Source organism: Salmo trutta, chromosome 12 (genome assembly GCF_901001165.1).
Source record: "Salmo trutta chromosome 12, fSalTru1.1, whole genome shotgun sequence".
NCBI classification, from domain to species: domain Eukaryota; kingdom Metazoa; phylum Chordata; class Actinopteri; order Salmoniformes; family Salmonidae; genus Salmo; species Salmo trutta.
In genome coordinates, this window is record NC_042968.1 from 37,893,685 (window position 1) to 37,914,784 (window position 21,100).

Here is a 21,100-nt window from a genome sequence, read left to right on the forward strand (position 1 = left end):
TTGTGACTGTACTATTTAGTGTCATTGTTTTATAGATACCATAGTGAGAAAGGATTCAGTTCGCAACTCCTACGGCTTCCACTAGATGTCAACGATCTTTATAAAGTTGTTTGAAGCATCTGTGATGAACAGGGAGCAAATTAGAATGCAAGGAAGTTGACACGTCATCACTTCATTTTTTGCGCCTGCGCATAAATCTGAGAAGAGTGTCTTTGTCATAATCGTTTATTCTAGACACTTGATTGGTTGTGTGAAAATATTACTGATGTTTACTGATGTTTCACGTTAAAAATGGACCAAAAGATTAATGCTAAACAACGTTTGACATGTTTGAACAAACGTAAATAGATTATTTACTAGGTTTTTTTTAGCTTTTCGGCGTGACTTTACACCTACCAACTCGTTTTGTGGGAGCCTACTGAACGCTAACTATTTGGTGTTATTTGGACATAAATTATGAACTTTGTCAAAAGAAACCACATTTGTTCTGGACCTGGGATCCCTGGCACTGTCTTCTGATGGAGATAATCAAAGGTAAGGGGATATTTACAATGTTATTTATCGATATTAGATGATGCTAACTGTATAGCTTAGCTTATAGCTTAGCTTATTGTTCTTAGCATAGTACCCAGTTTATTGCAAAATGTGATTTCCCAGTAAAGTTATTTTGAGATCTGGCCATTCGGTAGCAATTACGAGATGATAATATATTATTCTTTGAATGACAATATTATAATTTACCAATGTTTTCGAATAGTAATTCCGTGATTTGTAATGCTGGATTCACTGGGAGCATTCGAGCCGAAAAAAATTCTGAATTTCACCGCGACTGTAAATGCTGTTTTTGGATATAAATATGAACTTGATGGAACTAAAAATGCATGTATTGTATAACAATGTCCTATGAGTGTCATCTGATGCAGATTGTCAAAGGTAAGTGCATAATTCTAGCTAGTTTTCTGTCTGTTGATGCCCTTCTTTGAATTGGCTAAACATTACACACAGCTATTGTCAATGTACTCTCCTAACATAACCTAACTTTATGCATTCTCCGTAAAGCCTCTGAAAATCGGACAGCGTGGTTAGATTTAGGAGATATATCTTTCAAATGGAGGAAAATAGTTGATTATTTGAAATGATTATTCTTGCAGTTTTGAATTCCCCGCCATGGTCACATGACAATGAATCCCAATACCGGGATAAGATCGGGATAAGATCCTCAACAGGTTACAGAGGTCACAATAGCTGTGTTGTTGGCGAGTAGCGTCGAGTCAAGCCTCTGTATCAGCTCTCCAATAGCATACCATTCACATCCCATTCACATGTGGACCACAGACTGATTGTGGTTAACAGTTCCTTTCTACTCTGGAGGAACAGAGGGTGGGTTCAACAGCCTAATCAGCAAGGATAACTGTTCTATAATATAATGACATGATCATTTAGCAGGCGCTCCTATCCAGAGCAACTTACAGTTAATAGCCTACAGGTAATTCAGTCGTGGTTTAAATAAGTCTTACCCACTACTCTAATTAAACTCCATCCATCTGAGCCAATGTTCTGAGTGGCATCCCGTAGTCTAACTGGAATATGTATTGTTCTGAGTGGCACCCCGTAGTCTAACTGGAATATATATTGTTCTGAGTGGCACCCCGTAGTCTAACTGGAATATGTATTGTTCTGAGTGGCACCCCGTAGTCTAACTGGAATATGTATTGTTCTGAGTGGCAGCACGTTGTCTAACTGGAATATGTATTGTTCTGAGTGGCACCCGTTGTCTAACTGGAATATATACTGCTCAAAAAAATAAAGGGAACACTTAAACAACACATCCTAGATCTGAATGAAAGAAATAATCTTATTAAATACTTTTTTCTTTATATAGTTGAATGTGCTGACAAAAATCACAAAAATAATCAATGGAAATCCAATTTATCAACCCATGGAAGTCTGGATTTGGAGTCACACTCAAAATTAAAGTGGAAAACCACACTACAGGCTGATCCAACTTTGATGTAATGTCCTTAAAACAAGTCAAAATGAGGCTCAGTAGTGTGTGTGGCCTCCACGTGCCTGTATGACCTCCCTACAACGCCTGGGCATGCTCCTGATGAGGTGGCGGATGGTCTCCTGAGGGATCTCCTCCCAGACCTGGACTAAAGCATCCGCCAACTCCTGGACAGTCTGTGGTGCAACGTGGCGTTGGTGGATGGAGCGAGACATGATGTCCCAGATGTGCTCAATTGGATTCAGGTCTGGGGAAAGGGCGGGCCAGTCGATAGCATCAATGCCTTCCTCTTGCAGGAACTGCTGACACACTCCAGCCACATGAGGTCTAGCATTGTCTTGCATTAGGAGGAACCCAGGGCCAACCGCACAAGCATATGGTCTCACAAGGGGTCTGAGGATCTCATCTCGGTACCTAATGGCAGTCAGGCGAGCACATGGAGGGCTGTGCGGCCCCCAAAGAAATGCCACCCTACACCATGACTGACCCACCGCCAAACCGGTCATGCTGGAGGATGTTGCAGGCAGCAGAACGTTCTCCACGGCGTCTCCAGACTCTGTCACATCTGTCACGTGCTCAGTGTGAACCTGCTTTCATCTGTGAAGAGCACAGGGCGCCAGTGGTGAATTTGCCAATCTTGGTGTTCTTTGGCAAATGCCAAACGTCCTGCACGGTGTTGGGCTGTAAGCACAACCCCCACCTGTGGACGTCGGGCCCTCATACCACCCTCATGGAGTCTGTTTCTGACCGTTTGAGCAGACACATGCACATTTGTGGCCTGCTGAAGGTCATTTTGCAGGGCTCTGGCAGTGCTTCTCCTGCTCCTCCTTGCACAAAGGCGGAGGTAGCGGTCCTGCTGCTGGGTTGTTGCCCTCCTACGGCCTCCTCCACGTCTCCTGATGTACTGGCCTGTCTCCTGGTAGCGCCTCCATGCTCTGGACACTACGCTGACAGACACAGCAAACCTTCTTGCCACAGCTCGCATTGATGTGCCATCCTGGATGAGCTGCACTACCTGAACCACTTGTGTGGGTTGTAGACTCCGTCTCATGCTACCACTAGAGTGAAAGCACCGCCAGCATTCAAAATTGACCAAAACATCAGCCAGGAAGCATAGGAACTGAGAAGTGGTCTGTGGTCCCCACCTGCAGAACCACTCCATTATTGGGGGTGTCTTGCTAATTGCCTATCATTTCCACCTGTTGTCTATTCCATTTGCACAACAGCATGTGAAATGTATTGTCAATCAGTGTTGCTTCCTGTGGACAGTTTCATTTCACAGAAGTGTGATTGACTTTGAGTTACATTGTGTTGTTTAAGTGTTCCCTTTATTTTTTTGAGCAGTGTATATTGTTCTGAGTGGCACCCTGTAGTCTAACTGGAATATATCTTGTTCTGAGTGGCAACACGTTGTCTAACTGGAATATATCTTGTTCTGAGTGGCAGCACATTGTCTAACTGGAATATATCTTGTTCTGAGTGGCAGCACGTTTTCTAACTGGAATATATCTTGTTCTGAGTGGCAACACGTTGTCTAACTGGAATATATCTTGTTCTGAGTGGCAGCACATTGTCTAACTGGAATATATCTTGTTCTGAGTGGCAGCACGTTTTCTAACTGGAATATATCTTGTTCTGAGTGGCAGCACGTTTTCTAACTGGAATATATCTTGTTCTGAGTGGCAACACGTTGTCTAACTGGAATATATCTTGTTCTGAGTGGCAGCACATTGTCTAACTGGAATATATCTTGTTCTGAGTGGCAGCACGTTTTCTAACCGGAATATATCTTGTTCTGAGTGGCAGCACATTGTCTAACTGGAATTTATATTGTTCTAACTGGCAGCACGTTGTCTAACTGGAATATGTATTGTTCTGAGTGGCAGCAACGTTGTCTAACTGGAATACATCTTGTTCTGAGTGGCAGCATGTTGTCTAACTGGAATACATCTTGTTCTGAGTGGCAGCATGTTGTCTAACTGGAATACATCTTGTTCTGAGTGGCAGCACGTTGTCTAACTGGAATACATCTTGTTCTGAGTGGCAGCATGTTGTCTAACTGGAATACATCTTGTTCTGAGTGGCAGCACGTTGTCTAACTGGAATACATCTTGTTCTGAGTGGCAGCATGTTGTCTAACTGGAATACATCTTGTTCTGAGTGGCAGCACGTTGTCTAACTGGAATACATCTTGTTCTGAGTGGCAGCATGTTGTCTAACTGGAATACATCTTGTTCTGAGTGGCAGCACGTTGTCTAACTGGAATACATCTTGTTCTGAGTGGCAGTGTGGGGGCCCCCTGGTGAGGTGTTCTGGTGGCAGGTCCTGGTGGAGGCTGGGACCCTGTGGTGCTCATTATCTCTGGCAGAGAGAGACATCTCCCCCTCTCCCTCCTTCTCCTCTCTCCCTGAGCTGACCTACACCATTTCCTCTAACTGGAGTTCAGACAAATGGAACATATTGGACTGAGCAATGAGCACAAGTTGACTAAATATACCAATAAAGCTTATGGGGACTGGGAGCTGTGTGTGTGTGTGTGTGTGTGTGTGTGTGTGTGTGTGTGTGTGTGTGTGTGTGTGTGTGTGTGTGTGTGTGTGTGTGTGTGTGTGTGTGTGTGTGTGTGCGCGTGCGTGCATGCATGCATGCATGTATGTATGTATGTATATATATGAGGGGAGGACAAGGGAGGTGTGTATTACATGGGCATTTGGGTGTGCAGGCCGTCGGATTTGCTCGAGGGGATGCGTTTGCTCGAGGGGATGCGTTTGTTTGTGTGTGTGTGTGTGTGTGTGTGTGTGTGTGTGTGTGTGTGTGAGCTGAGGTTAGCGGAGGAGGAATGGTATTCACACCTAAGAACACCATCCTGGTTTACAATAGAGACCAGATTGCACAGAGCACTGCAATTACAGCACTATAAGACTACATGATGACTGATTACATCCACCTTCTCCCTGCCTGCTACCTGTTTAGCTTGAGGACTAAAATACACAAACAGCCATTTCTGACATTTACAACTGATCAATGATGTTCATGCTTTAATGTTCTGTACATCAATCTCATTGTGTGAAGCCTTTTTGCAACGTCTCTGCATTGTATTGTAATAATAGACTGTCTAAACCCATCATGTTCTATTTGATTCTATTCCCTTCTAGACTCATCTCTCCCTATATCCCTGTCCAGACCTAGAATGTGACAAGGACACTTCTAACACACCAATCCCACTGAAAGTCAGTAAGTCACACTTCCTCTCGTATAGAAACAGGCTCGCCAGAGAGAAAACCCAGTGCTCTCCAGACCCCACAGTAAATGGATGTAGCATCAAAGTGAACCAAGAGCCTCTCTCTCTTTCTCGCTCTCTCTCTCTCTCTCGCCAGGCAGTCAGAGAAACTGCAGGGCCAATTCTCACAGGGAGCTCAAATTATTTTCTTCAGCAGCTAGATTAGTAATAGTAGTAGAAGCTTTATTGCTTTCTCTTCCCGGGTCGGACTGCAGTTTAGTTATTTAGGAGGACAGTGGAAGGTCATACATCTTTACTGTCAGTTTGTAACACAAAGCCCTCTATGGCTTCCCAATAGGCTTTTTGGAAGAGTATGTGAAGGAGAGAGTTTAGAAACATACTGTGCTTTGAACAGAGCTGCGTTCAGGATGATGATAGTTTTGTGAACCTGTGTTAACCTGAACCAGTGGTGGTGTATTGGGTCCTACAACAGCCTCAAATCTAGACATGGAGGTCTGCAGGTGGAATACAATGTTTTAAACTGTTAAAGCTAGAATCATTCAATGAAACAATAAAGTGTAACCACTCTCAAATAACAAATGTAACCACTCAAATTCATAGAGCTATGGATGAAAGGACTGACCATCTATGATATCAAAATGATAGTTTTAACCAAGTTGAGGCTACAGTGTTTGTTTACATTGTTTACAAACATAAGAGTAAAAAAACAAGCTTCTATGTCGGGTTTGATGGGATACGACTGTTGAACTAAGCTAATAAGTCATTCATAAAAGTTATATTCTTCATTAATTTAAAGGTAAAAAAATGTCTATAGAAAATAAGGATTCTAGCTTTAAAGGATTTGGCCTTGTATGCTGGTCAACACCAAAGCATTTAGGTCGACGCTCAAAACATTGCAATCCTGAACGCACCCTCAGTACAAGGGCATCTATAGTAAGCATAGTTAGTGCTCAAGCCATTATAATTCTGACTATGATACAAGGCAGGCACAAAGACAAAAGACCGTTAACTTGGATTGCATAGCTACATTACACAACATATTTGAGTGAGGACCCATAGTTCTTCTTTACGTATATGAATTAGAGGAGTTAACACAACAACAAAAATGTTTTGGGAGAGTCCGATGGTGCTCTTTTGATTAGCTTAGCCCCCAGCCATATATAGCTTTATGACAACAAAAAAAAAAACTCCAGCCTGGCCAGTGAGGTTTGTACTGTACCCGGAGGGGGGAACGGCGCATGGGCTTGAGCTAATTAGCTCTCCTGTTCTTTTCACGATAACGGCTTTAGTCTAAATCCCGACCAAAACAAACAGTGAGGGAAGAATAAGGCGGCGGTGGTCAGAAGCTTGATCATTGTTTTCCCAGCGGCTGGGCCAACATACAGCAGCAGCAAGGAATGCATTCTGGGTAATAACCACAGAGGTCAGTCCTGGGACGTCTAAAACCCACCGCCTTTTAGGAATGTCCAAGAACAACTTGGCCCAAACTAAAGCTAGAAGCTGGTAGAAATGACAAAAGATTGGACGGCTACGTTTCTGAATGTAGTTAGTTCTCGCTGGTATTTCCTTCAAAAGAGTTACAAGTCAAAAGACCAGACTCCTACAAAACAGAAGCCAAGGCCCCTGTTCTAATACTCTGATTATATCCTTCCTGCCAACCTTTATTCCTTAAAGTAATCAATGATCTGACATGAAACGGTTGGTGTCTCTGTAATGGAACCCTTCCCTCCTTCCATCAAGGGACAGACTTATTTTTATAGGTATTGGAACAGGGCCCTGTACCTGGACAAGTGACTCGACCCCATCTGCACTCTGGGGGGGTGGGGGAGGGGGCTGTAATATTTACACCATGTCTGTGTATATATTCAGCATTACAACTTGATATAGTCCATGACCCTGACGTCTAGCATCTGAGTCAATATTTTGTCTTTGAGCTATAAAGTATGTGACTTTACATATCACATCAATTCATCAGATCTTGCTACCTCACTGCTCTAGTCAAAATCATTTCATACTTATGTTGTTTAATACCAGCTAGCTATCACAATGTACATGTTTCCTATAGATCCTTCCAAGTGTGGTACTGCTTTCCATACAAGCCATTGTAAACATAATAGTCGTTGAGACTGATTGTTTTCTTTGTGTTTCTTAGGAGACACAGTAATACTATCCCTCCTCCAACCTGAGAGCAACTATGTAGGCCTAGCGCTGTTCTTTTAAAAGAGATACTTCGGGATTTTGGCAATAAGGTCCTTTATCTACTTTCCCAGTCAGATGAAGAACTCCTGGATGCCATCTTTATGTATCTGTGTCCAGTATGAAGGAAGTTAGAGGTACAGTTGAAGTCCGAAGTTTACATACACCTTAACCAAATACGTTTAAACTCAGTTTCACAATTCCTGACATTTAATCCTAGTAAAAATTCCCTGTCTTAGGTCAGTTAGGATCACCACTTTATTTTAAGAATGTGAAATGTCAGAAAAATAGTAGAGAATGATATATTTCAGCTTTTATTTCTTTCATCACATTCCCAGTGGGTCAGAAGTTTACATACACTCAATTAGTATTTGGTAGCATTGCCTTCAAATTGTTTAACTTGGGTCAAACGTTTCGGGTAGCCTTCCACAAGCTTCCCACAATAAGTTGGGTGAATTTTGGCCCATTCCTCCTGACAGAGCTGGTGTAACTGAGTCAGGTTTGTAGGCCTCCTTGCTCGCACACGCTTTTTCAGTTCTGCCCACACATTTTGTATAGGATTGAGGTCAGGGCTTTGTCATGGCCAATCCAATACCTTGACTTTGTTGTCCTTAAGCAATTCTGCCACAACTTTGGAAGTATGCTTGGGGTCATTGTCCATTTGGAAGACCCATTCGCAACCAAGCTTTAACTTCCTGACTGATGTCTTGAGATGTTGCTTCAATATATCCACATAATTTTCCTCCCTCATGATGCCACCTATTTTGTGAAGGGTACCGGTCCCTCCTGTAGCAAAGCACCCCCACAACATGATGCTGCCCCCCCCCCCCCATGTGCTGTAACGTGACACTTTCTAAGGCTTCCATTGGCTCTCTAAAGCCTTTATAAAGTGGAATGGGGTGTCTGCTGTCTCTGGGCAAAGTACAGCAGCAGAGTTTAAGTGGTCAGCCTGGGGACAGTGAGACTGAGATGCGCATTCACGAGACTTCTCCATTTGTTTTCTTTCAGCCTTTGAATGAATACAACGTTGCCCGGTTGGAATATTATCGCTATTTTACGAGAAAAATAACATAAAAATTGATTTTAAACAGCGTTTGACATGCTTCTAAGTACGGTAATGGAATATTTTGAATTTTTTTGTCACGAAATGCGCTCGCGCGTTACCCTTCGGATAGTGACCTGAACGCACGAACAAAACGGAGGTATTTGGATATAACTATGGATTATTTGGAACCAAAACATTTGCTGTTGAAGTAGAAGTCCTGGGAGTGCATTCTGACGAAGAACAGCAAAGGTAATCCAATTTTTCTAATAGTAATTCTGAGTTTAGCGAGCCCCAAACTTGGTGGGTGTCAAATTAGCTAGCCTGTGATGGCCGAGCTATGTACTCAGAATATTGCAAAATGTGCTTTCGCTGAAAAGCTATTTTAAAATCTGACATAGCGTTTGCATGAAGGAGTTCTGTATCTATAATTCTTAAAATAATTATGTATTTTGTCAACGTTTATCATGAGTAATTTAGTAAATTCACCGGAAGTTTGCGGTGGGTATGCTAGTTCTGAACATCACATGCTAATGTAAAAAGCTGGTTTTTGATGTAAATATGAACTTGATTAAACAAAACATGCATGTATTGTATAACATAATGTCCTAGGAGTGTCATCTGATGAAGATAAAAGGTTAGTGCTGCATTTAGCTGTGGTTTTGGTTTTTGTGGCATATATGCTTGCTTTGAAAATGGCTGTGTGATTATTTTTGGCAGGGTACTCTCCTGACATAATCTAATGTTTTGCTTTCGCTGTAAAGCCTTTTTGAAAATCGGACAATGTGGTTAGATTAACGAGAGTCTTGTCTTTAAAATGGTGTAAAATAGTCATATGTTTGAGAAATTGAAGTTATAGCATTTGAGGTATTTGTATTTCGCGCCACGCGATTCCACTGGCTGTTGACTAGGGTGGGACGCAAACGTCCCACCTAGCCCATAGAATGTAACAAGAAATTTGTGGAGTGGTTGAAAAACAAGTTTTAATGACTACAACCTAAGTGTATGTAAACTTCCGACTTCAACTGTAGTTTCTCGAGCCAATGCTAACTAGCGTTAGCGCAATAACTGGATATCTACAGGAAAGTAATTGCGCTAACACTAGCAAACTCCAAACTGCACGCAGAAACCCAAAAATTGTATCCACAAGTTCATCTGACTCTGTAGATAGATTGACTAATTGACAACATCCTGAAACTATCCCTTTAATACAGTCACTTCTAGACATAAGTTTTTGTTCATTAAGTGATGAAATGTGCTAAACCACCAGGGTTAATAGGGGAATTAGCTTAAGTTGCTGTGAAGAGAGCAAACAGGGGGGGGGAAAAAACTATGCAGGCTTCCCATGGCTAAATCAATTATGGTCTATGTTCAAGTTTAATACACATCTTTAACATGACAACAAGCAATTAAATGTATCCGCTGGGGGACCACTTAGTTTAAACATTACAGTTCTATTTCAATGCACTCTACTATCTAACTGAGCCGGAGGTACAGTAGAGGAGACGTCTTGGAGCAATGTGGGGTTTTCCGTTGCATAAAGGTAAGGTGCAACTTGAAGAATTCCTGACAAATGTGGTCCAATTATTTTCTTGACATTCAATCTACTTGAAATGGGGAAGCCTCTGTGTCTCTACCGTATACACCCAAATAAGAGCTATTCTAGCTTTTTAGAAGCTTGCCTTTGGTTAGCAGAGAAAACCGTCCAATCACGATTCCAACTGGCCAAACTGAATAACACGTGTCACACACTGGTGAGTGCTGAGTTCACGCCAGAGCCCTAGTGGGGCCTCGCTGTCACACACTGGTGAGAGCTGAGTTCACGCCAGAGCCCTAGTGGGGCCTCGCTGTCACACACTGGTGAGAGCTGAGTTCACACCAGAGCCCTAGTGGGGCCTCGCTGTCACACACTGGTGAGAGCTGAGTTCACTCCAGAGCCCTAGTGGGGCCTCGCTGTCACACACTGGTGAGAGCTGAGTTCACGCCAGAGCCCTAGTGGGGCCTCGCTGTCACACACTGGTGAGTGCCGAGTTCACGCCAGAGCCCTAGTGGGGCCTCGCTGTCACACACTGGTGAGAGCCGAGTTCACGCCAGAGCCCTAGTGGGGCCTCGCTGTCACACACTGGTGAGAGCCGAGTTCACACCAGAGCCCTAGTGGGGCCTCGCTGTCACACACTGGTGAGAGCCGAGTTCACACCAGAGCCCTAGTGGGGCCTCGCTGTCACACACTGGTGAGAGCCGAGTTCACGCCAGAGCCCTAGTGGGGCCTCGCTGTCACACACTGGTGAGTGCTGAGTTCACGCCAGAGCCCTAGTGGGGCCTCGCTGTCACACACTGGTGAATGCTGAGTTCACGCCAGAGCCCTAGTGGGGCCTCGCTGTCACACACTGGTGAGTGCTGAGTTCAAGCCAGAGCCCTAGTGGGGTCTCGCTGTCACACACTGGTGAGTGCTGAGTTCACGCCAGAGCCCTAGTGGGGCCTCGCTGTCACACACTGGTGAGTGCTGAGTTCACGCCAGAGCCCTAGTGGGGCCTCGCTGTCACACACAGAACAAACAGACTGGAACATGGAGAGATGCTTTCTGTCTAACAGACCATCTCACATGACCACACACACACACACACAGGCACAGTATGAGCATCTACACGGGCAGACACTCATGGTCCCCCCATCCACTTTCGTTCACGATCCCAAAAAGATAGGCAAATCCCCAAATCCCATAAAGCAGTGAAAAGGGGTGTTTCCTTCCCCATACGTGTCCGTGCCCAAAATAGCTCATGGGGAGAAAAAAAATTTTTACTTCCTGAAAATGCCAGGTTGATGACGTTGGGGCGACCGACTGGGAGAGATCAGGAAGGCAATATGTCACAGTTCAAACACCCAGAGATTCTTATCAGACTCCCACTGCCTCAGCTCTAGAGGGCCATTTACAGCCACTATTCTGGACTGTGGGTAGACAAAACATCAAGTCTCATCTTCTAGTTTCCCATCTCAATCTATTTCTACATTAGAGGAAACATCTCACACCCCACTGAGCAAGCTCCTAGCTCAAATATAAATATCCCCTCTGTACAGGCAGGCTATTCAACTTTTACTGGACCCAGGCTTGTCCTCCCTATGAAGAGCACATGGAAAGAACACGGCAGGCACACATTTCCACCACCCAGAATCTCTCACACACACACGTTACCTAACATATAGAAATGCATTAAGGAACTCACAGACAAATACACACATGCGCAGTGCACACATTTCAGTCCTGGAGAGAGGACCATTTAAAACCCAGGCCTCCGCAGTGCAACAATGGCACAGGCCCTGTAATTAAAACCTGCTGCGTCCTCTGGCCTCATTTATTGTCTTGCCAGCTCCAATAAAGGGGGAGACATTGCAGCGCAGCCACACAGCCTGGCCCCTGTACCCTGGCAGAAAGGGCCCCTAGAGCCATTACACACACTCTTGTGCGACTGTGTGTGTGTGTGCGTGCGTGCGTGCGTGGCGCGCGAGAGACAGTGTGTGTTGAGCGTGACTGTGTGCCTATGCGTGTCCCCATTGGTCCGTGGGAATAAAGTGAAGTGAGGCCTAGTGAGACTATGTGAGACAGACTAGACTGTACAGTATCTGCCATGTCAAACTAAAGCCATGGGACTGTTGTTTCAGGAGTTCTAACCATCTTTAAAAGTGAGTGACAAGCAACTCCACTGATTCAAAATAGATTTTGAGTAAACAGCAGCAAAGCAACAACACTTGAACTTCTTTCAAAGTTCTAGGTTCACAGCTTGGAAATCAAACCAAACTATGGGTCGGTGTGGAGAGTGGAGAATACATCCCGTCTTGTTTTGATTCAGAGTGATGAGTGTGTGTGTGTGTGTGTGTGTGTGTGTGTCCGCACGATCCCCTTAAGCAAAGCAGCCAATTGCAGTCCTCAAACTGTTCAATTCAATTCAACAGACAAGCAACAGCTGCCTGTAGGGCCCCTCAATCATTCTGCAGAGAAAACCACCACACTAATCATGACCAAGTCTTCCATTGGGTCACATCAATTTTTGGTTTATATCTCAGAAACAAATATGTACAGAAACTTGCCACAAAGCCTACATCACATTCATTTGGGTGAAAAGGCTTTAGGTCTTTCGAAAGAGAGACTTTTTATTCTAGAAATGTCCATCAATTGCACCCTACACATTTGTATCCATGTCCTTCAAAATAAAATAAAACCCCTTTTCCTGAAGCAGCCAATTGAGCATTTATTTTGTCCAATTGTCAGGAGAACCAATTAATGTAACACTTTACCGGTGCTTCTGCACAACATGTCAACACAATTGAGCCATTTTAGCAGCCGCTCTCATCCAGAGGGACTTCCAGTAGTGAGTACATACATTTACCTACTGGTCCCCCGTGGGAATCCAACCCACAACCCTGGCAAGCGCCATGCTCTACCAACTGAGCCACACAGGATGTTGTGGAGGAAGATAAGAAATGAATAGAACGAAGGAAGTGTGTACTGTCGTGTCTTTGGGCACCATTAACTGAAGACATGTTTATCAAAATAACTCCCTGTAATTATCACTGATTAATCGTTTAACTGTAATTAACTAGGAGAGCGGGGCACCAAGGAAAATATTCAGATTACAAAGTTAAAATGTTCCTAATATAACTTTCCTATATTATAACATTATATATTATATTATAGTATAGTATAGTATAGGCCGATTATCTTCTGGTTTAAATGGTGTATTTTACCTCGCGTCCAGTCTCATTCCAAACGTAGTAAATTGTTGTTATCTGCACGAACCCAGCCTTTACTAAATCATCCATACATCAACTGTCTTAAAATCATTTATTTACTAAACTAAGTAATTCACATAAAGCATACAAACAGTAATTATCGTCACAAAGAATTGGTAGAGTAATGTGCCCTAGTGGGCTAAACCGGCATGGCTGGTGTCTTGTTAAACAAAGGGTCATAAAGGGCAGCTGAGGAGGCACACAGAGTTCATTAATATTAACAATTGATATGCTAATCCTTTGCACATGAACGCTCACTCATTCGGGAACAATTGCAATCAATATATATTTACGCTCAGTGTGAGTCGGAATCCTTGTTGGAGAGTTTTTGTCCTGTTGGAGAGTTTTTTGACCTCGTTCTCTCTTTCTCGGTTAGAATGGACCTTTCAAAGCGACATTCATTAATGTCGTTATAGAATGGATGTTTAGTCGGTCTTCGCGTTCGATGATATCGAGTACTTAGCTGCAGACTAATAATTAATATCAAAGACTTGTTCTTATTCTGTCGGTATCGGTAGTCTAAAAGTTAACTTTCAGTAGAGGAATTGGATGGTCAAACCTATTGGCCAACTCGCAATGGAGTGGAGGCCTGGTCTGATGAAAGAAAATCAGGGTGGGGGTTTTATACGTGAACATAGAACAGGCTTGTCACATGACGCCTGGTCCTGTCTGTGTCCCTGGGGGCGTGCCGATGACTGATTTAAGCTTTGAACAGAAATACATTCTATCACATTAACATCAGTACATAGCATCTCAACGTATTCCAAATAGCTTTATCCTTATTAATACATTTTATACAATCATTTAGATGCAATTCCCATAGCTGAGGCTATTATATAAACCTTAGTATGGTAATATGGTACTATTGTCTCCAATGGGTATCACAAAATTGTACCAAGCGGACCAGTTCGTAGCTGGATTCTTCACCGATCTTTTATACCTTCTCCAGAACATAAATGTCGTTCGGTTCTCCAATTCTGTGAGTTGGAAGAATTTCCTTTGTCTCTCTATGAAACTCCTCCCTGTCTCAACTGTGGCCTGTTAGGCAGGACATTTCCTTTTGAATTTACGACCGTTTTCACAGGGCCTGGGTAGGGAGAGGTAGGTAGGGGGATGGTGCAAGGGGGAGGGGGGCAACTGTGCTCCCTGTTCCCAGAGAGAGGGCAACGTCATGACAGTACCCATTATATTTCTGTAACACTTTGGGAACGATAAATACAGGGGATATGAGATTAACACCTAGTCACATCAACACAGAGAGAGGAGAGAACAGGAGAAGAAAATAAACAGGGGGGTTGTTTTCACTCTGACCCGTTTTTTTTCACATTATCTTCAGTCCGCGGTCCAACTACCTCTGTAGGCTACTTACTATCTACATTGTAGTGCAACAAGCTATTCTGATGGGTGGTTTTGATACAATGCTACATGGAATGCACACTTAATGGTGTGGTGTCTATCTACAGTAGATTGATGATACCATATCAAGAGCAGCCCAATAATGTGTGTCCTGGGGAAAGTTTAACTCTGGGTGTTCGGGTGCTAAATTATATAGATATCGTAGGTGGCTATGCAAATTTGACACTCAAAAGACCCATTTGGATCAAAACCATTTGCTAACTGATAACGGTATGAGAAAGATCGTTTAAGTGTGTGAAACACACTATCAGATGAGACTTTTTCCAGGCCAGTACCCCATGAAAAGTGATGTGTGTTTTACTTCATCAGTGCAGTACCTTGTACAGTGAGCTCTGCCTTGGCCTCGATAGTGTTGTTAGTGTTGTCTGCCATACAGCTGTAGACGCCTGCTGCATCCTCAGTCAGGTTGTAGATCAACAGACTCCCTCCTCCCACCAACTCCAACTTCCCCTCACTGCCAGACAAAAGAACAAAGAGGTGGGAAAATTAGAATTCACTTGTAGATTTCAGGAGGTAAATCGGCAGAGATTTGACACCTGCTTCAGCTAGCGCCTTCCTCAGACTGAGTGAGGAACGGCTGAGCAGCATGATTATCGTTCACGAGCTGGCGTCCTCGTTTCACGTGTGATTCACAAGTTGCCACAATATATTACAGCTCTATGTGAGTCCTCTGCTTTTCATGCCATCATAATACAGGGCCTTCACAAAGCAGTCACACTCCTTGACTTATTCCACATTTTATCGTTTTACAGCCTGAATTCAAAATGGATTAAATACTCATCTACACCCAATACCCCATAATGACTAAGTGAAAACATGTTTAGACATTTTTGCACATTTATTGAAAATAAAAAAATCTACATTTACATAAATATTCACACCCCTGAATCAATACTTTGTGGAATCACCTTCGGCAGCAATTACAGCTGAGAGTCTTTTTGGATAAGTCTCTAAGAGCTTTCCACACCTGGATTGTGCAAAATTAGCCCATTATTCTTTTAAAAAAATCTTCAAGCTCTGTCAAGTTGATTGTTGATCTTTGCTAGACAGCCATTTTCAAGTCTTGCCATAGATTTTAAAGCCGATTGAAGTTAAAACTGTAACTAGACCACTCATGAACATTCAATGTTGTCTTGGTAAGCAACTTGTGTAAATTTGACCTCGTGTAAAAAAAATTTAAAAGCAGACAAATTCACCTTTCAGCAGGACGATAACCTAAAACACATCTACCAATTGGTGCCGTTCTTTGCGAGGCATTGAAAAACCTCCCTAGACTTGTGTGGTTGAATATGTGCTGGAAATTCACTACTCAATTGAGGGACCTAACAGATGGTTGTATGTGTGATGTACAGAGATGGGGTAGTCATTCAAAAATCATGTTAACCCCTATTATTGAACACTGAATGAGTCCATGCAATATATTATCTGATTTGTTCAGCACATTTTTATTCCTGAACGTTTTTAGGTTTGCCATAACAAAGTGGTAGAATACTTTTTGGATCGAGACATTTCAGCTTTGAAAAGAATATCTACAAACAAAATTCCACTTTCACATTATGGGGAATTGTGTGTGAATACTTTCTGAAGGCACTGTAGATGCATGATTACTGGAGTTATCTTGTGTTCAGCTAAAATGTGTGATTGTAATTCAAGAGCATGAACGGTGACATGCCCACTATAATACTGTTGATGACCCAGCACCAAGACATTCACACTAAGATCGTAACAGAGAACCTAATCTCATTGGCTCTCCGACAACTGAATGGTATGAAGAACCCAATACTAGGTGGAAGCATCAATGAATTTCCTCAGGCCTGGGGGATTTGGTTACATGTGCATCCAAAATAACCCCTTTTCCCAACCTAAAGCAGCATCTCATCTTCCAACAAACCCAGTGACCTCCATCTTAAAGAGCTTGTCCTTTGAACTGCTCAATATTCCAGGAGGGTAGCAGGCCTCCGACAACAGTGTTGGTTTAACTTGTGATGCAGAGGAAGAGATCAATAGGTTATGAAGGAGAGCACTGGTGAGAATGTGTGTGTGTGTGTGTGTGTGTGTGTGTGTGTGTGTGTGTGTGTGTGCGTGTGTGTGAGAGAGAGAGAAGTACAGTAGGGAGAGAGAGGTACAGTAGGGAGAGAGAGGTAGTAGAGAAAATAGCCCTTGGCAGTACCAGGAAACAGAGGGGAGGCAGAGATCGCAGAAATGCACACTGCAGAACCCACCGTCTGCCGGCCATCGATTTGGTTTTAAACTAGCTGGGATTTCCACCGCAGCGTGCACCCTTCCTGCGCTCTTTTTCACTCCCTCTCCATCACTTTGCCCTGCCTGGAATGGCTGCTTACAGCACCCTGGGCCACCTGATTGGCTGCTTACAGCACCCTGGGCCATCTGCTGTGTAACAGAGCTGTTTGTTGGACTGGGCCTCTACCTGCTGTCTGGATGACATCACACTGCTGACTGAGGGAAAGATGTGGCTTGTTCAGAGCATAATTCCAATGATCTTCACACCGCCTGGATTGACTATGGATAGACTGTTGGTGAGGCCTAAGGCATGATTGAACCCATTCATATATGTTGATAAGATTAGTGGAACTGCCCCAGCGGAAAGTTTTGAATGAACACTTGTGAAATAACAACACACACTGCGGTAAGTGAATATTATGTTGGTCTCAGTGTGACAACAGCCTCTTGTTTAGAGTGTGAGTGCTATTCGCTGAGAAGTTCCCAGAGATGAATGGCTGGTTGGTTGGCTGGTGGTGCAGTCGACTGCCCTATGGTGCGCAACCAACTGGGTAGTGTAGCCTATAGGACGGAGTTCCACACAGCAGTCCAGACCCAACCACAGATTGTATAAGAGGGGAACACGTGCTGCAGTCAGGGCCTCCGACACCTCCCACCTCTTCATGGAAAAACAGACAGAACATCATAACAGTAACTCATAAAGGAGTATTTTGTCTTCTCCCCGGGTCCTGAGACTGCTTTATGAAACAGTCCACAAATACCTTGCTCTAGCTGGCTTCTCTTACAACAGTGGCTTCTCTCCCTTCTTCTCAAGGCCGCCAAAATGTTGTTCATGTTCTTTTAGTAGGTGTAGGAGTTGGGGCCATTCAAAAGACACAGTGTGAAATTGAACAGATCAATAGGACTCCTTTAGTCCTTTTAGAACAGTCGCTGGGCTCCATTGAAGGCCTTCGCTCCACCAGGGCGTCTACTCTCAGTGACAGTGGCATTGTGGCACAGTGAGGTGCAGGTATTGAAGACGTCAATACCTTTTCACTACATCCAGAAGGCTACGTAGGAAAGCCACATAGTCTCTCTACGCTTTATAAGAATGAGATCTTAAAATTACTACAGTTTAAGACGACACCACTCTCACCTTTCAGCCAATGAGGAAAGATTGTAAGTCAATTGAAAGGGTTGAATCAGTAACGTGGGAGGCAATATGGCCTAGCTCCATTGTCGTGGCTAATTCCTCCCTATGCTGTATTCAAATCCGAGCCGGAGCTGTTGTGACCGTGAGATATGCCACATCCCCGTGGTAACAGGGACTCTTCAGTGGAAGAGGCAGGAGCCTGGGCTTAATTAAAAATGCATTACACAGTCCTCACCTACAAAGGGCTTTTTAATTAGCTCCAAATTTACACTGTCACTTAGCATCCGTTCGACGCCGCCACGAGGACGCCAGACACGCTATCGGAGAACGGTATTGAGTGCTAGGTGAGATGTCGCAGGTACCGGTTGATATGGCGCTAATTGGGCTTGCGCTTTGTGTTAGCTAATGCAAGCTAGAGATATGGTACTATTGTCATTTTCACCTGGCAGAGAGAGCCGCGTCACTGGCGTGCTTGGAAGTGTTGATGTACTGATGAAGCATGTCTGGCTGCAAGGATGTATAGCTGGGTCGTCAGGTGGCTACATAACATATAGATGTACAGCTGGGTCGTCATATGGCTACATAACATATGGATGTATAGCTGGGTCGTCAGGTGGCTACATAACATATGGATGTACAGCTGGGTCGTCATATGGCTACATAACATATGGATGTACAGCTGGGTCGTCAGGTGGCTACATAACATATGGATGTACAGCTGGGTCGTCAGGTGGCTACATAACATATAGATGTACAGCTGGGTCGTCATATGGCTACATAACATATGGATGTACAGCGGGGTCGTCAGGTGGCTACATAACATATGGATGTACAGCTGTGTCGTCATATGGCTACATAACATATGGATGTACAGCTGGGTCGTCATATGGCTACATAACATATGGATGTACAGCTGGGTCGTCATATGGCTACATAACATATGGATGTACAGCAGGGTCGTCAGGTGGCTACATAACATATGGATGTACAGCTGTGTCGTCATATGGCTACATAACATATGGATGTACAGCTGGGTCGTCATATGGCTACATAACATATGGATGTACAGCTGGGTCGTCATATGGCTACATAACATATGGATGTACAGCTGGGTCGTCATATGGCTACATAACATATGGATGTACAGCTGGGTCGTCATATGGCTACATAACATATGGATGTACAGCTGGGTCGTCATATGGCTACATAACATATGGATGTACAGCTGGGTCGTCATATGGCTACATAACATATGGATGTACAGCTGGGTCGTCATATGGCTACATAGCATATGGATGTACAGCTGGGTCGTCATATGGCTACATAACATATGGATGTACAGCTGGGTCGTCATATGGCTACATAACATATGGATGTACAGCTGGGTCATCGGATGGTGAGGATTTGAGTAGACTGAGCAGAGGAGCTTAGGCCAACAACCAAGTAAGCCACTCCCCGAAGGCAAGAGACTTTCACCCACACTGTAGCGGAATATTATTTTTTTACCCCCCAATTTCGTGGTATTCAATTGGTAGTTACAGTCTTGTCTCATCGCTGCAACTCCTGTACGGACTCGGGAGAGGCGAAGGTCGAGAGCCGTGCGTCCTCCGAAACAACCCAGCCAAGCCGTACTGTTCTTGACACAATGCCCACTTAACCCGGAAGCCAGCCATACCAATATGTCAGAGGAAACACTGTACACCTGGCGACGGTGTCAGCATGCACTGCGCCCGGCCCGCCACAGGAGTCTCTTGTGCGCGATGGGACAAGGACATCCCTGCCAGCCAAAGCCCCCCCCTAACCCGGATGACGCTGGGCCAATAGGGCGCCGCCCCATGGGTCTCCATGGGAAAGGAACCTAGGACTATAGCCAAGGTTCCAATATCTGTTCTCTGTCCAGGCTCCCAGCGAGCCCAGGTTCCTATATCTGTTCTCTGTCCAGGCTCCCAGCGAGCCCAGGTTCGTATATCTGTTCTCTGTCCAGGCTCCCAGCGAGCCCAGGTTCCTATATCTGTTCTCTGTCCAGGCTCCCAGCGAGCCCAGGTTCCTATATCTGTTCACTGTCCAGGCTCTCAGCGAGCCCAGGTTCCTATATCTGTTCTCTGTCCAGGCTCCCAGCGAGCCCAGGTTCCTATATCTGTTCTCTGTCCAAGCTCTCAGCGAGCCCAGGTTCCTATATCTGTTCTCTGTCCAGGCTCTCAGCGAGCCCAGGTTCCTATATCTGTTCTCTGTCCAGGCTCTCAGCGAGCCCAGGTTCCTATATCTGTTCTCTGTCCAGGCTCTCAGCGAGCCACTGACAAAATGAGAGCAACACTTTGAATGAGTTGTGACTCCAGCTCGGTGCCTCAGCATCTGAAGCTGGGAGAGGTCACACACACACACACACACACACACACACACACACACGTGCTAAGCTCATCTCTCTCGTTTTTGATAGAGCTGTCGCTCTCTAGAAACGGAAGTGGAATATCCGGTGCTGCACTGGGCATTGGTTGGCCGGCCCAGGTCACACTGTCTAAACAGGACCAGAGGGGAATCGTAACAGTCATAACAAAACATTCATTATTAAATGGGCAGGAGTGAGTCGTTCACACTCAACTTGTTTTATGTCTCACCCTCTCGCTTTCATTTTTTTTTGTGACCAACTTTTTCTTTAGTTTGTCATTTTTCCAGAAGGGGTTTAAAGGTACAGGTATAACATTCAAAATCATGTTCATTCAGATATAGTCATACATTCAGTTAGAATATTTGCATGACATATTTCCTACAATCCTCTACTGATGGGCTGCCACTCGAAAGAAGAAAGTAAAACTAGCAGAGAAATGCAAACCACTTCAATAGTTTAGTAATGTTCTGTATGCAAGGAAAACAAACAAGACTCACCCTCCCCAACTCATTCCACCCAACCTCCTCAGTCCCCATTCACCCGCCCGCATCCTCCCTCCCCACCATGTTTCCCATCCCTTCCCACCCTGCATAGCCCCCCCCTGACCTGAAGAAAGCATGCCTAACACCCCCCATCCATCCATCCATCCCCTGAGTCTC

At 44.3% G+C, this 21,100-nt stretch overlaps 1 protein-coding gene across 1 annotated transcript in view; it reads right to left on the reverse strand.

Moving 5' to 3' along the window:
- Positions 1-21,100, reverse strand: part of LOC115203507 (neogenin) — a gene marked incomplete in the record, with an annotated part of 232,472 nt that overhangs the window by 69,540 nt on the left and 141,832 nt on the right. The window contains 1 exon segment of the mRNA XM_029768240.1: positions 15,000-15,136. Coding sequence (XP_029624100.1) covers positions 15,000-15,136 — 137 coding nt within the window.